This window comes from Bufo bufo, chromosome 9 (genome assembly GCF_905171765.1).
Source record: "Bufo bufo chromosome 9, aBufBuf1.1, whole genome shotgun sequence".
Classification (NCBI taxonomy): domain Eukaryota; kingdom Metazoa; phylum Chordata; class Amphibia; order Anura; family Bufonidae; genus Bufo; species Bufo bufo.
The window spans coordinates 104,467,569-104,483,359 of NC_053397.1; the positions used below are offsets into that span (position 1 = coordinate 104,467,569).

The 15,791-nt window shown below is 42.7% G+C and overlaps 1 protein-coding gene across 1 annotated transcript in view; it reads right to left on the reverse strand.

Annotated features, from left to right (window-relative positions):
* Positions 1-1,426: 1,426 nt before the first annotated feature.
* The window catches only part of LOC120979510 (beta-1,3-galactosyltransferase 2-like), a 123,939-nt gene continuing 109,574 nt past the window's right edge, over positions 1,427-15,791 (reverse strand). Inside the window, exon 2 of the mRNA XM_040408304.1 lies at positions 1,427-2,798. Coding sequence (XP_040264238.1) covers positions 1,650-2,735 — 1,086 coding nt within the window. The 5' untranslated portion in view covers positions 2,736-2,798 and the 3' untranslated portion in view covers positions 1,427-1,649. The remainder of the gene's footprint in view (positions 2,799-15,791) is intronic.

The window sequence follows — 15,791 nt, forward strand, 5'->3', positions numbered from 1 at the left end:
TCTGGTATCCCTGTACTCAGGAGAAGTTGAGGAATGTGTTTTGGGGTGTCTTTTTACATATACCCATGCTGGGTGAGATAAATATCTTGGTCAAATGACAACTTTGTATAAAAAAATGGGAAAAGTTGTCTTTTGCCAAGATATTTCTCTCACCCAGCATGGGTATATATAAAATGACACCCCAAAACACATTCCCCACCTTCTCCTGAGTACGGAGATACCAGATGTGTGACACTTTTTTGCAGCCTAGGTGGGCAAAGGGGCCCATATTCCAAAGAGCACCTTTCGGATTTCACAGGTCATTTTTTACAGAATTTGATTTCAAACTCCTTACCACACATTTGGGCCCCTAGAATGCCAGGGCAGTATAACTACCCCACAAGTGACCCCATTTTGGAAAGAAGAGACCCCAAGGTATTCGCTGATGGGCATAGTGAGTTCATAGAACTTTTTATTTTTTGTCACAAGTTAGTGGAATATGAGACTTTGTAAGAAAAAAAAAAAAAAAAAATCATCATTTTCCGCTAACTTGTGACAAAAAATAAAAAGTTCTATGAACTCACTATGCCCATCAGCGAATACCTTAGGGTGTGTACTTTCAGAAATGGGGTCATTTGTGGGGTGTTTGTACTGTCTGGGCATTGTAGAACCTCAGGAAACATGACAGGTGCTCAGAAAGTCAGAGCTGCTTCAAAAAGCGGAAATTCACATTTTTGTACCATAGTTTGTAAACGCAATAACTTTTACCCAAACCATTTTTTTTTACCCAAACATTTTTGTTTTATCAAAGACATGTAGAACTATAAATTTAGAGCAAAATTTCTATATGGATGTCGTTTTTTTTTGCAAAATTTTACAACTGAAAGTGAAAAATGTCATTTTGTTGCAAAAAAATCGTTAAATTTCGATTAATAACAAAAAAGTAAAAATGTCAGCAGCAATGAAATACCACCAAATGAAAGCTCTATTAGTGAGAAGAAAAGGAGGTAAAATTCATTTGGGTGGTAAGTTGCATGACCGAGCAATAAACGGTGAAAGTAGTGTAGGTCAGAAGTGTAAAAAGTGGCCTGGTCTTTCAGGGTGTTTAAGCCATGGGGGCTGAGGTGGTTAAGGGGTTTATGGTTCTTAAAAAAAAATAATTATCTGTATCAAGGCTCAGCCCTGTGTAATTACAGCTTAAAGGGGTTGTCCCATGAAAAATATTCTACAGTTTTTAAACCAGCTCCTGGATCTGAATACTTAATGTACTTGTATAGCGCCACCTGCTGTTTGTTTTTTCTTATTATTTCTTTGTCCGGCTCACTGAGAAGGCCGCATATGCTCAGTTTCATCTTTCAACTGCCTCTTGAGCTGTAAAAGGGAGAGAGATGCAGCAGAATGGACACACGCCCTTAGCTGCAGCAGAAAAGACACTTCCCATGGCCTGTCAGCTTGATATACCGTAAATCTAGCAGAACAATGAATGTGGAGATCTCTGGATCCATGAGAGGTACATGGCTGGTTCCAACTTTGTTAGAAAATAAATATGTGTATCACAAAACCACAACTGAAAGACAATACATTTAAAAAGTGCCTGTATTTATACCCTTTTAACCCGTATAAATAACAGTATGTTTAGTATGAACATAAAAATGGTATTGCAGTCATAGTCATATATTGTCATAGACACAGGTGTGTTTATTTTGCTGTAAACTCTCCCAACACTGGATCAGTTCACTGGGCTCAAATTGGTGAGAAGTGACTATTTGGTTGTACAGGCAATGAGAATATGAAACTTTCCAGTGGTTGAAATCAGAATCCTTAGGTGGGGGTACAGGTGAAATCCCCAGTTTGTCTAGACAAACCCCAACAAATACATCTTCTAAGTGAAGCAATTTGATAGTTGCAGACACTTTCAAAATCTTCTCTGCCAGGTCTCCAGAGAACACATAGCCAGTTCCTGAGCAAAACACAGGATATTGTTCACCTGGGTACAGTGTCGGTGACATGTACCATTTACTCTTTGTATCACGATTGGGCAAATAGCCTTTCATTAAATAACCTGTGAAGTAGTTTCTGCGAGGTGGTTGATCGGGTAGTAGCAGTTTAGTGATTAAATACTCTGTATTAACAAACATGTCACTATCTGTCTTCATTACATAAGGAATTTGTGGACAGTATGTTGCTACCCATTTCAAGCCCATCAAGGTTTTCAGCACTAGGTTGCTGTAGGTGTCCTTATAATCCTGCTGTATGATGTCATGATACTTTTGACTTTCATCCACAAGCGATTGTTCTGTTTCATTAGCAGATGCAGTATCTTTCCCTATTAAGAATAATCTCAGGGTTCGAACACCAGGAATAAGGTCTACCTTTCCCCATGTTTGCCTGATGGCTTGACGAGCTTCACTCTGCCATGTTTGTACTGCTATTAGCAGAACAAGAAAAGGACGGTTCTCCTGGCATTTATTGGGTTCATTAATAATATACTTGAAGTGGTACATGCCAGGAAACATATTGGCAGGTTCTAAAGCCTGTTCTGATATTTCAAGGGTCTCTCCTTGTCCTGAATCTTTTTTTTCACCTTTCAGGTAACGATTATCAAACCTCTTTGGAAGCCACCTATAATTGTTCACAGTCAACATGATGAAAAAGAATGCCACAATCATAAATCCTGTCACAGTGTAATAGAACACTAAGCGTATAATGTTCAGCTTCATCCATGAACAGCAGAAGTATTGTTTTCTCAGAAACATGATGGAATTGTCAAGTATTTCTTTCCAGTTTCACAGCAATATCTTTATGTTTGGAAACCCATACTGTAAATCAAAAAGAAAAAGAAAAGTTGAGTATTAAATATGCAGATAATTTCCAGATAGCTTTTACCTGCATGCAAAATATGTTTTTCCCATTAGGCTTTAAGTATTTTTAAATATTGCAAGATGACAAAACACATCCATTCTATTGAACATTGCATTTCTACAGCTATAGGCACATCTTCAATCTCATGAGCAAGGTCTGGCAATGTCAAGGAGCCTGGGCAATTAAACACATTGTAATAATGATTATTATTTACCAAAGACCACTACCTTTCTGAACTGGTTAAGGACCCAACTAGAGGAACAGCCATACTGGACTTAGTACTAACCAATAGACCTGATAGAAGAACAGATGTGCAAGAGACACCTGGGAAATAGTGACTATAAAATAATAACCTTCCAATTGTCATTCAAAAGAGTGTTTCTTCAGGGAAGCACAAAAATACCAAACTTCTAAAAAGCAAAATTTAGCCAACTAAGAGAGGCCATTGTCCTAACCAACTGGGACAAAGTCCTCTCAAATAAAAATACAGCCACAAAATTCAAATCTAATTGGGAGAGGTACATACTTTATGGGAATAAAAGAGTAAGGAACAAGAAAAAAAACTATGTGAATAAATAGAACTATAAAGAAAGCAATAAATGACAAAAAGAAAACATTTAAATCACTAAAACAGGAGGGTAGCAAGGAAGCACTGAAAAACTATAAGGAAAAAAATTAAATATGTAAAAGACAAATAAAAGCAGCCAAACTAGAGACTGAGAGATTCATTGCCAAAGAGAGTAAAACTAACCTTACAATGTTCTTCAATTATATAAATGGTAAAAAGTATAAATCTGAAGGTTTTGGCCCTTCAAAGAGTGATGAGAGGGGAATCGCAGAAAGCAATGAGGTGAAAGCAAAGCTATAAAAAAAAAAATCTCCACTGCATTAACTGAGGAAAATAAACTGTCAGATGAAATGCAGAATGTAAAAGTAAGTTTCCCATTAAAAATGGCCAGTCTATCCCAGGAATAAGTGCAGCTACGTCTTAAAAAGATTAAAATAGACAAATTGCAGGAATCAGATGGCATATGCCCCCATATCCTCGGAGAATTAAGTAATGTCATAGGCAGACCCTTATTTCTGATATTTAAGGACTTTATATTGGCAGGGAGTGTTCCACAGGATTGGCGCATAGCAAATGTGGTGCCAATATACAAAAAGGGGTCAAAAACAGAGCCTGGAAACTATAGATTGGTAAGTTTAGCAAATAATGCCGAATCAGCATGGCTTCATGAGGGATCGGTCATGTCAAACTTATTTAATCAGTTTGTATGAGGAGGTAAGTTCTAGACTTGACGAGTCAATACATGTCATATATCTTGACTTCTCCATTTAATACTGTAACACATAAAAGGTTAGAATATAAAATGAGAATGCTTTGACTGGGGGAAAATGTCTGTATGTGGGTAAGTAACTGGCTCAGTGATAAAACAAAGAGTGGTTATTAACTGTACATACTCAGATTGGGTCACTGTCACTAGTGGGGTACCACAGGGGTCAGAATTGGGCCCTATTCTCTTCAATATATTTATTAATGATGTTGTAGAAGGCTTGCACAATAAAATATAAATTTTTGCAGTTGACACTAAATTGTGTAAAGTAATTAACATGGAAGAGGGACAGTATACTGCTACAGATGGATCTGGATAGATTGGAGGCTTGGGCAGAGAAGTGGCAGATGAGGTTGAACAATGACAAATGTAAGGTTATCCACATAGAAAGGAATAATGCAAGTCACCTGTACATACTAAATGGTGTGAGACAGGTCTCACACAGGGTAGAGGCAAGGAAGGGGTGGATAGTGCGGTCCACACCCCTATTCCACCACAGGTGAGACCAGCTGGAAGTAATCAGGCTGGAATAAAGCACCTCCCAGGGTGTCAGCAAGGGGGGAGTGTGTTGCCTGTGAAAAGATGCCTGGAGGCTCTGTGTGGTCCAAGCCAGGAGGTCTGATAGACCACTATTCCCCAAGAGACACTGGACTGGAGACAGTGGGCGTACTGTGCTCTGTACAGCCAGGAGGCTGTGGGGCATTGGCTGAGAAAGCCACATGTGTTCACAGGGTGTGAACAGGGACTTAGGTGAGTCAGGAATATTATGTTTAGTTAGAGCCTGGATGGGCGAGTGTTTATTATTTTTGTCATGTTGCTTGTGCTGGTGTATCACAATAAATGAACTGTTTGGACCTGAAACCTGGTGTCCTGAAGCCGTACCTGTGAGGATGATCCCCTGAAAGAAAGCTACCCCTCACAATTGGTGGAGGATGCGGGCATGTGGGCACCAGGGCCATGTCTGTGCAAAATGGCATGACAACAGGTTGCTAAGGGCACCAGCAAGCATTGTCCGTACGGAGTGCTGTGGAAAATTTTTGGCCAAGATGGCGACCTGGGTGAAAGATGATCAGGTGTGGCGGAAAGTTCTCATACCGGAGGTGATGTCCTTTGGGGGAAGTACCTACTTAACTAAGACTTAACTTTTAATTCCTATTAATTAATATTGCTGGTGTAAATAACTAATAAGGTTAAAAATTTCAGTAATCACTGGCCTTTATATGTCACATAGGCCAAATTGTCAGGACTGTCACCTGACTAGGTTAATAAGGTTAGTGCACACTTGTGCCTCCAGGCTGCGCGCTGCCTGTGTATTAGATATGCACTGTGCAATTCATTTCCCTTATAACAATAGGCTACAGTGATTTACTGCCATAAAACTTAGAGCTTCACGCTGCCCCCCGACATGTTTCGCCGTATCACGGCGTCTTCAGGGGTTAACTCTGCCCTAACCCCTGAAGACGCCGTGATACGGCGAAACATGTCGGGGGGCAGCGTGAAGCTCTAAGTTTTATGGCAGTAAATCACTGTAGCCTATTGTTATAAGGGAAATGAATTGCACAGTGCATATCTAATACACAGGCAGCGCGCAGTCTGGAGGCACAAGTGTGCACTAACCTTATTAACCTAGTCAGGTGACAGTCCTGACAATTTGGCCTATGTGACATATAAAGGCCAGTGATTACTGAAATTTTTAACCTTATTAGTTATTTACACCAGCAATATTAATTAATAGGAATTAAAAGTTAAGTCTTAGTTAAGTAGGTAGGTGCAGGAAAATTGGTGGTAATTTAGTCCATATGGACATCAGTAGTAGTGTATGTTGGTTAACACACCATATCCCTGCTCTTAAAGGGGAAGTACAGAAATTGTACTTTGGGGGAAGTGGCCCGGTTTGGCGGAAAACCGAGGCCACCAAGAAAGTAATGAAGCAACTGGTGCAGGAAACAAATTCCTTGTTGAGGAAGCCGGGTGCTGCGCTTGGAGAGGCTGCTCTGAACTTGCCTGAGAGTGGAGTGCTAGAGGAAGAAATGTATGCCATTGCCAAGGGCAACCAATGGGAAGAGAGCGAGATGGAGAGCGGTGCAACTTTCAGGAGTTCTGGTATTCCCTGCCAGTGGGTACAGAGTCCTAAAGTGTGCGGCTGGAGTGACCGTCCGGAAAGAGACTGGAGTCGAGGTGTTTCCGATTGCAACGACTGCACTGAGGAGCCTGTGTGTGTTCAGGTGACCGGGAACCAAGGGCTGGAGGTTCCCAACATCCCGGAGTAGGAAGATGACTGCTGTGGAGACGTGCGTACAACACTGGGGAGCGCCAAACCTGTGGCAGCTGTGGGTAAGAGCGTTCCAGTTGTTTCTTTTACAACAGTTAAAGTGACAGGGAGCAGGGCTCTGGAGGTTGGGCATGTTGCTGACCAGTGCCCTAATGCCTCAGAAGCCCTGTGCTGTGGTATGAGCCAGCAGCAGTTGGTATCTGCCGAGCCAGTCGGTGTAAAAACACTCGGACTAGAGACTGCTACACAAATGTGTGACCTTGTGGAGAAGGGCAGTCCAGTCCAGGCGTTGTTGGACGCAGGGAGCCAGGTGATCCTAGTACCTGCCAGCCGGGTGGCTGAGAACTATGTGCGGGACTTTCATGGAGTTAGCATGAACTGTCCGGTGGCTCTCCCTGAGTGATGCAGTTTCACGTATACCTAATGTGTTATTGGGCCGTGATATCGTTTTGTTGCTATGGGGTAAGGTAGACACTTCTGCAGATAGTGACAAAACTCCTGCAGAACCTGTACCTGTCCCTTTAAGTGAAGATCTAAGGGAGCTGCACTTTGACCTCCATGGGGAAAGAATATTGACCATTGAAAACAATGGTGCTAGTAAAGAGCAAAGTGATGGTGACAAGAGTGCGGAAATGCATAATGAAAATATGATGTCATATGAAATATGTGGTGACAGTGATATACCTTTTCAGTTGCAGGTTGTGGTCAGGGGAGAAGCGCCCCCTGGTGGTAAAAATGTAAATGATAATGAAGCTTTATTTTCTGCATCTGCTATTTTTCATGAAGATCTATATGACTTGAAGAAATGCATATAAGTAGTGTGGAGCAAAGCACAGATCCAGCTCAGTGTTTGAAGGTGCAGTAAAATATGATAGGGCTAGAGGGTGTACCGCACGGTCCAGAGGTGGTTATGCAGTCTCCACAATGTTTGTTGGTTACTAAGGAAGTGTCCCAGGTGGTGATTAGCTCATCGGTGCTCCTAGAGGTCAGAATTAATAATGACACGAGCAGTATAGGTGACGTATGTGCTGTGACCAATAGCAACTCAGAGAGTGAAGCTACCATGTCAAGGTCCTGCGAAACAAAGGTGGTTACTAGTAGAGACCAGACAGTTATATCTGACGAGATGAGAATTAAGTCTGGTGATGTCAGCCTAGTGTCTGAGGCCCATGTCCAGGCAGTTGTAGATGACCTGACATGACAGTACAGCTGCAAACAGGAGGATGATCTCTCTCTCTCCTCACGCTCCCTAGAAACGCTAGAGAAGGGACTAGCTGTCTTCACAGAGCATCTGAAGAAGGCTTCAGAAAGGGCAAAGGAGGAGAGCCAGAAAGAGAATGGTGATACTCCTACATCTGCTGCAGCAGAGCCGAGCGAGGAGCAGCTGGAACCGGAGGCCCAAAAGCAGGGCACTTCCCACAAGCTTGTGCAAAAAGCTGAAAATAAACTGTTGAAAAACATGGAGTTGATGGTTCAGCGCCTGGAGAAAAAGGGTGTGAGATACGAAAAGTTTGAGAAAACCAAGAACAAACTTCTGCGAGAATTGGATGATCTGATGGTGGACCTGGACCACCAGAAGCAAATTATGTCTAACCTAGCAAAGAAGTTTGACTGGCTTCTGGCTGAAAAGAAATACATCTCGGCTCGATATGCTTGGGAAAAGGAGACCAAGGCCCTCTCCTTGGCTAGAGCCCTTGAAGAAGCGCTTGAGGAGCATGCTGAATTTGAGAGGCTGAACAAGCAACTTCCATGGAAGAGTTAGATATCTCGTGAGCTCAAAGGATGACGTCGGAAAAAACGTCTATGAGTTGGAGAAGTCTAAGTTAGAGCCTATTAGGAATGGGTCTGGAGATGGTGGCACTGCGGTGCTGGCTGTGGCAGAGAAGATGGAAGATGCTTCTGCTGAACCAGTTGATTGGGCTGATGTGGATGCCGAAGACCACAGACACGTGGTAGAGTGTAGCCCAGGCCTGGAAGACGTCCCCTCTGCCTACAAGGCCTTCCAAATAGCCAGCAGCCTGCTGGGGAAGAAGTACGAGGAGGTGAACGATCAGTTTTTGGATCTGGGCTATTACGATGGGCTGTCTCTCCTGACTCCTCCCCAAAAGGAGAACAGTGTCCTGGGTGAGCCTCTGGAGAAAATGCTAGAAGACGAGGAGTCTGCTGAAGACCCCGGTGCCTCCTGCTTCAATGAGAAAGAGGGGGAGGAGTTAAGAGGGCAAGTGTATGGTGCCATATCCAAGAAGGATGAGAAGGAGGTCAAAGAGACTGGAGACTCCAAAAAGACTAAGGCTGAAGAAGTTAAGGCCAATGTGTTGGCTGACGTGAAGTCCCCAGGTGCTGCAGAGACCAAAGTTAAGACAAAGGGAGCGGCAGCCGAAGTGGAAAAAGCCACTAAAGAAGCAGAGGTCTCTGAAACTGCCACCGTAGCTGGGGAAACTACTGCTGGAAAGAAGAAGTGACCCAGATGCACGTAAAAGAGGCGAGCAGGGGCAGGCATGCTCTGCTGAAGGAGCTCCGCAAAGCAAAGGAGGAAGTGTCTGGACATGACCATGACTGGGAACAGTTCAGTCGAGAGCTGCAGCAGTCCAAGAAAGGACATGAGGCGCATATGCGGAAGCCAAAGGATCTAAAAAGAGAGAGGGATCAAAATGTACGAGAGCGCATCATTATCACCCGGGAAAGAGTAGAGGAAGAGTATCTGGCCATGAGATGGGCACATGAGGTCTTTAGGCAATTTATATTGGGCAAGATGTTAGTTTTGGTGATAAACCAAACTCTGCTGGCGTGGGTCTGGCAGAACAAAGGGAAGGTTGTAGGCCAGGCGGATGCCCTCTCACTAGCCTCCTGTGGTTATGTAGGTGTTCACCCTCACGGGCTTGAACACAGAGGGGGATTATGTGAGACAGTGACAGGTCTCACACAGGGTAGAGGCAAGGAAGGGGTGGATAGAGCAGTCCACACCCCTATTCCACCACAGGTGAGACCAGCTGGAAGTAATCAGGCTGGCATAAAGCACCTCCCAGGGTGTTGCCTGTGGACAGAGGCCTGGAGGCTCTGTGTGGCCTAAGCCAGGAGGGCTGAGAGACCACAATTCCCCAAGAGACACTGGACTGTAGACAGTGGGCGTACTGTGCTCTGTACACCAAGGAGGCTGCAGGACATTGGCTGAGAAAGCCGCATGTGTTCACAGGGTGTGAACAGGGACTTAGGTGAGTCAGGAATATTATGTTTAGTTAGAGCCTGAACGGGCGAGTGTTTATTATTTTTGTCATGTTGCTTGTGCTGGTGTATCCCAATAAATGAACTGTTTGGACCTGAAACCTGGTGTCCTGAAGCCGTACCTGTGAGGATGATCCCCTGAAAGAAAGCTACCCCTCACAATGGTAAAACACTGGGTAACAATGATATGGAAAAGGACCTAGGAATTTTAGTGAACAGCAAACTAAGCTTTAAAAACCAGTGTCAGGCAGCTGCTGCCAAGGCCAATAAGATAATGGGTTGCACAAAAGGGAGAACATAGTCCTACCACTTTACAAATCACTAGTCAGACCACACATGGAGTACTGTGTACAGTTCTGGGCTCCTGTGAACAAGGCAGACATAGCAGAGCTAGAGAGGGTACAGAGGAGGGCAACTAAATTAATAACTGGAATGGGGGGACTATAGTACCCTGAAAGATTATCAACATTAGAGTTATTCACTTTAGAAAAAAGACAACTGAGGGGAGATCTAATTACTATGTATAAATATATCATCTATTTATACCCAGGACTGTGACTGTGACAAGGGGACATCCTCTGCGTCTGGAGGAAAGAAGGTTTGTACACAAACATAGAAAAGGATTCTTTACAGTAAGAGCAGTGAGACTATGGAACTCTCTGCCTGAGGAGGTGGAGATGGTGAGTTCACTAAAAGAGTTCAAGAGGGGCCTGGATGTATTTCTGGAGCGCAATAATATTACAGGATATAGCTACTAGAGAGGGGTCATTGATCCAGGGAGTTATTCTGATTGCCTGATTGGAGTCGGGAAGGAATTTTTTCCCCCTTAAGTGGGGAACTTGCCTTCTACCTGAGAGTTGTTTTTTTTTTGCCATCCTCTGGATCAACTTGCAGGATAACAGGCCGAACTGGATGGACAAATGTATTTTTTCGGCCTTATATACTATGTTACTATAGTCTATATATTTAATGTTTGCATCTATTGTGTAAGTACATTATTTTCTGTGATTTTTCTTTTGAAGAAACAGAAAATCAAAAGTTCATGGTTTATGGATCAAAATAACAAGAGAAAACAATAAATAAACCTTATAACAATATAAAAATCAGTTTTATCTAATATGAATTGTGGTTAATTAATATGTATACATGTCACACACATGTACCTCCTGCTTGATTTAGCATTTGCATGCTGAATTAATATTTGGAACGCAAATAATAAGATACTCATCTATGACAATGTACACAAAGTAATCAAACTCCTGGTTAAGGGCTCATGCACACGACCGTATGTATTTTGAGGTCCACAAAAAACGGATCTGCAAAAAATAAGGATGACGTACGTATTCTGCGTAACGCAACAGCTTGCCCCTAATAAAACAGTACTATCCTTATTCATGATGCGGACAATAAAAGGACATGTTCTATTTTTTTGCGGAACGGATATACAGACATAAGGAAACGGAATGCACACAGAGCAACTTCCGTTTTTTTTGCAGACACATTGAAATGAATGGTTCCAGATACAGTCCACAAAAAAAACAAAAAACGGAACTGACATGGAAAGAAAATATGTTCATGTGTATGAACCCTAAGGCCCCTTGCAGACGAGCGTGTCCGGACTAGGTCCGGATGAGTTGCGTCTGCGATCAGGGAAAATTGTGCGAGTAGGTACGCAATTGTAGTCAGTTTTGACTGCGATTGCGTTCTGATGTTCAGTTTTATCGCGCGGGTGCAATGCGTTTTGCACCCGCGTGATAAAAAACTGACTGTGGTACCCAGACCCGAACCCGGACTTCTTCACTGAAGTTTGGGTTTGGGTTAGGTGTTCTGTATATTTTATTATTTTCCCTTATAACATGGTTATAAGGGAAAATAATAGCATTCTTAATACAGAATGCTTACTAAAATGTGGATTTAGGGGTTAATAAAAAATTAACTCACCTCATCCTGTTGTTTGCGCAGCCGGCATCTTTTTCTTTCAGGACCTGCCATTATTATCTGTATTAAGAATGCTATTATTTTCCCTTATAACAACTGTGAGAAGGCACAAGGGGCCATAATAGATGATAGATACGTGTCACCGAGGTGCCTGGCCTCAGTGAAATGAACCGGTAATGTTTTGTCAGTAACCCTAGGTTACTGACAGTTGCTAGAAGTAGTTTCGCTGCTAGCTGCAGCTGATCCGGGCCGGGTTTCATTGGAGTAGTCAAAGAGCAGGGTGGGATGACTACTCCCACGTATCCAGGCCAGGTGTTGGCTGGCCTATTTAAAGGGAGTCTGTCACCAGCATTTCACTTTTTTAACCCTTCCCACAGCTCCCTAGCCGGCTTACAGTTAATAAAAACGTTACCTCTGGCATCAATCCTGGACTTATAGAACCCTCAAAAACGATCTTTATAAGATATGCAAATGAGGGCTCGCAAGTGCCCAGGGGCGGCGTTACTCTCTTAGGTGCCCTGCTTGCTCAGCCTTCTCATTGCGTCCCCCGCCCCTTCCTACCCTCTGCCCGCCCATCCTTTCCCTCTGACCGCCTTTGTACTAACTTGTTATGCTGCCGATATCCCGCGCCGGCGCACTCATTCCTTTGGCCGGCGCATGCACACTGCGATGCCCATTCCTTGTACGGCATCACAGTAACTATTGCGCATGCGCCGGCTAACGACGCGAAAATCACTGCTCATGTGCACAGCCCCATTGAAGTGAATGGGTCCAGATTCAGTGCAGGTGCAATGCGTTCACCTCACGCATTGCACCCGCGCGGAATTCTCGCCCATGTGAAAGGGGTCTTAGTCTTTTTCTCCTAGCCTTCTTAATTCCGAGCGGATATTCCGCACGGGTGCAATGCGTGATGCGAACGGAACGAACGGCATCAGTTGTGCGTTGTGTGAAAATCGCAGCATGTTCTATATTCTGTGCTTTTCACGCAATGCTGGCCCCACAGAAGTGAATGGAGCTGCGTTAAAATCGCATCACATCCGCAAGCAAGTTTTTCATGGATGGTTGCTAAGAGATGTTGTTTGTATACATTCAGTTTTTTATCACGCGCGTGCAAAATGCATCAAAACGCATTGCACCCGCGCAATAAAAACTGAACAACTGAACGGGAAATAGCGCATTTTTCACTGAACGAATTCGCAACGCATCCGGACCTAATCCAGACATGCTCGTCTGCAAGGGGCCTAAGTGATAAAATGCAAACATAGCTTTGCTGACATTAGCCCCTTCCGGACCAAGTTACATGTGTCACTTTATGTGGAAATAATTTTGGAACGCTTTTACTTATCGAAGCCCATACTGAGAACATTTTCTCCTGACACATTGTACTTCATGACAGTGGTAAATTTAAGTCAATATATTTCACCTGAGGAAATTTCAATTTCTCTGCTTTTTAGACAGATAGTGATACCTCATACAATAGCTATTACGTTACATTTCCCATATGTCTACTTTATGTTGGCATCATCTTATAAATGTCATTTTATTTTTTGGATGTTAGATGGAGTACAATTTTAGATGCACTTTTTAAAATCTTTAAGAAAATTTCCAAAACCCGCTTTTTAAAGAACCAGTTCAGTTATGAAGTCAATTTGTTAGGTTTACTTAATAGAAACCACACATAAATGAACCCATTTTAGAAACTACACCCCTTAAATTATTCAAATATGATTTAATAAACTTTGTTAACTCTTTAGATGTTCCAAAAAAATTAATGAAAATTAAAGAGAAATTTAAAATTTTCTTTTTGCATATTTCCCGTTTTAATCCATTAAGGCTTTAACGGTTAACAGCAAAACAAACTCAATATTTATTACCCTGATTCTGCAGTTTACAGAAACAGCCCATACAGCGGATATAAAGGTCTACACAACCCTGTTAAAATGTCAGGTTTCTGTGATATAAAAAATGAGACAAAGATAAATCATTTCAGAACTTTTTCCACCTTTAATGTGACCTATAAACTGTACAACTCAATTGAAAAACAAACTGAAATCTTTTAGGTAGAGGGAAGGAAAAAATATAAAAATAAAATAATATGGTTGCATAAGTGTGCACACCCTTAAACGAATACTTTGTTGAAGCACATTTTGTTTTTATTACAGCACTTTTGGGGTATGAGTCTATCAGCATAGCACATTTTGACTTGGCAAGATTTGCCCACTCTTCTTTGCAAAAACACTCCAAATCTGTCAGATTGCAAGGGCATCTCCTGTGCACAGTCCTCTTCAGATCACCTCACAGATTTTCAATCGGATTCAGGTCTGGGCTCTGGCTGGGCCATTCCAAAACTTTAATCTTCTTCTGGTGAAGCCATTCCTTTGTTGATTTGGATGTATGCTTTGGGTCGTTGTCATGCTGAAAGATGAAGTTCCTCTTCATGTTCAGCTTTCTAGCAGAAGCCTGAAGGTTTTGTGCCAATATTGACTGGTATTTGGAACTGTTCATAATTCTCTCTAGCTTAACTAAGGCCCCAGCTCCAGCTGAAGAAAAACTCCCCTAAACATGATGCTGCCACCACCATGCTTCACTGTGGGTATGGTATTTTTGTGGTAATGTGCAGTGTTGTTTTTGCGCCAAACATATCTTTTGGAATTATGGCCAAAAAGTTCAACCTTGGTTTCATCAGACCAGAACACCTTTTCCCACATGCTTTTGGGAGATTTCAGATGTGTTTTTGCAAAATGTAGCCTGGCTTGGATGTTTTTCTTTGTAAGAAAAGTCTTTCGTCTTGCCACTCTACCCCATAGCCCAGACATATGAAGAATACAGGAGATTGTTGTCACATGTACCACACAGCCAGTACATGCCAGATATTCCTTCAGCTCCTTTAATGTTGCTGTAGGCCGCTTGTTAGCCTCCGAGACCAGTTTTCTTCTCGTCTTTTCATTAATTTTGGAGGGACGTCCAGTTCTTGGTAATGTCACTGTTGTGCCATATTTTCTCCACTTGATGATGACTTCACTGTGTTCCATGGTATATCTAATGCCTTGGAAATTCCTTTGTACCCTTCTCCTGACTGATACCTTTTAACAATTAGATCATTCTGATGCTTTGGAAGCCCTCTGTGGACCATGGCTTTTGCTGTAGGATGCGACTAAGAAAATTTCAGGAAAGACCAACTAGAGCAGCTGAACTTTATTTGGGTGCCTGGGGGCAGGGTCTGACAGGCTTCCATACATGACGGAGGCCTTTGCAGAGACCATTGCAAAGGTCATCTGCTTCATGTCACCACAGCGCGGGGGGCTGATGGAGAGGCAGAGGGAGCCCCGTGCTTCTAGGATCCTCTTATATGCCATGCTCAGCATTGATCGTGGCATATAAGGGGTTAATCCACCAGTGTTTATAGCAATGCAGGCGGATACAGTCCCAGCCTGCCCCTGCAATGATCAGGCACACACAGCTCCTGTGCCCTCCTGATCATCATGACGTACAAGTACGTCAGTTTGCGGGAAGTCACTTTGCATTGTGATGTACTAGTATGTTATATGTCACCAAGGGGTTAAAGGCTATGTACACCTTTGGGTCAATTTTTTTTATTATTATTGCATTGTACTTATTTTGAGCTAAAATTATTTTTTCTCTGCGCCTCTTCATACCTTCAGTGGATCCACCACCAGCTATGGGCCTTTATTAAGACCAGCGTCTAAAAGGCCAGTAGTAATAAATGTGCCCCATAGATCGCACATCCACATGCCATGCATAGATATGCTACTTAGCATAGTTTGTAAGCATCTACATTGATGCACTTAGTATACGTTTTGATCAAAATGTGTAGGCCCACTCACCACAGCAAGGTGGCCTCTTATGAGTAGGTCCCTACTAGTGTTGAGCAAAGCGAAGCAATCAAAGCAGAATTCGGTCTGAAGTTTAGGAAAACTTGTTGCCTTGAACCAAATCCAAAATTTCTCACACTTTGTGGTAACAAATCAGGTTTTCCTAAAATGTCGGCTGCAGTGTTACATAGCAAAACTTAGTGTACAGGAGACAAGCCCAGGAACTCAAGGTCACCCAATCAGTTTTATTAATTTATTTCTACATTTACTTATTCCTATATCAGCCATAAACTAGGATATGTTATTCAATACCAATATGGTGTAAGCCGTTAGTAATGGCCTTGCGGTTCG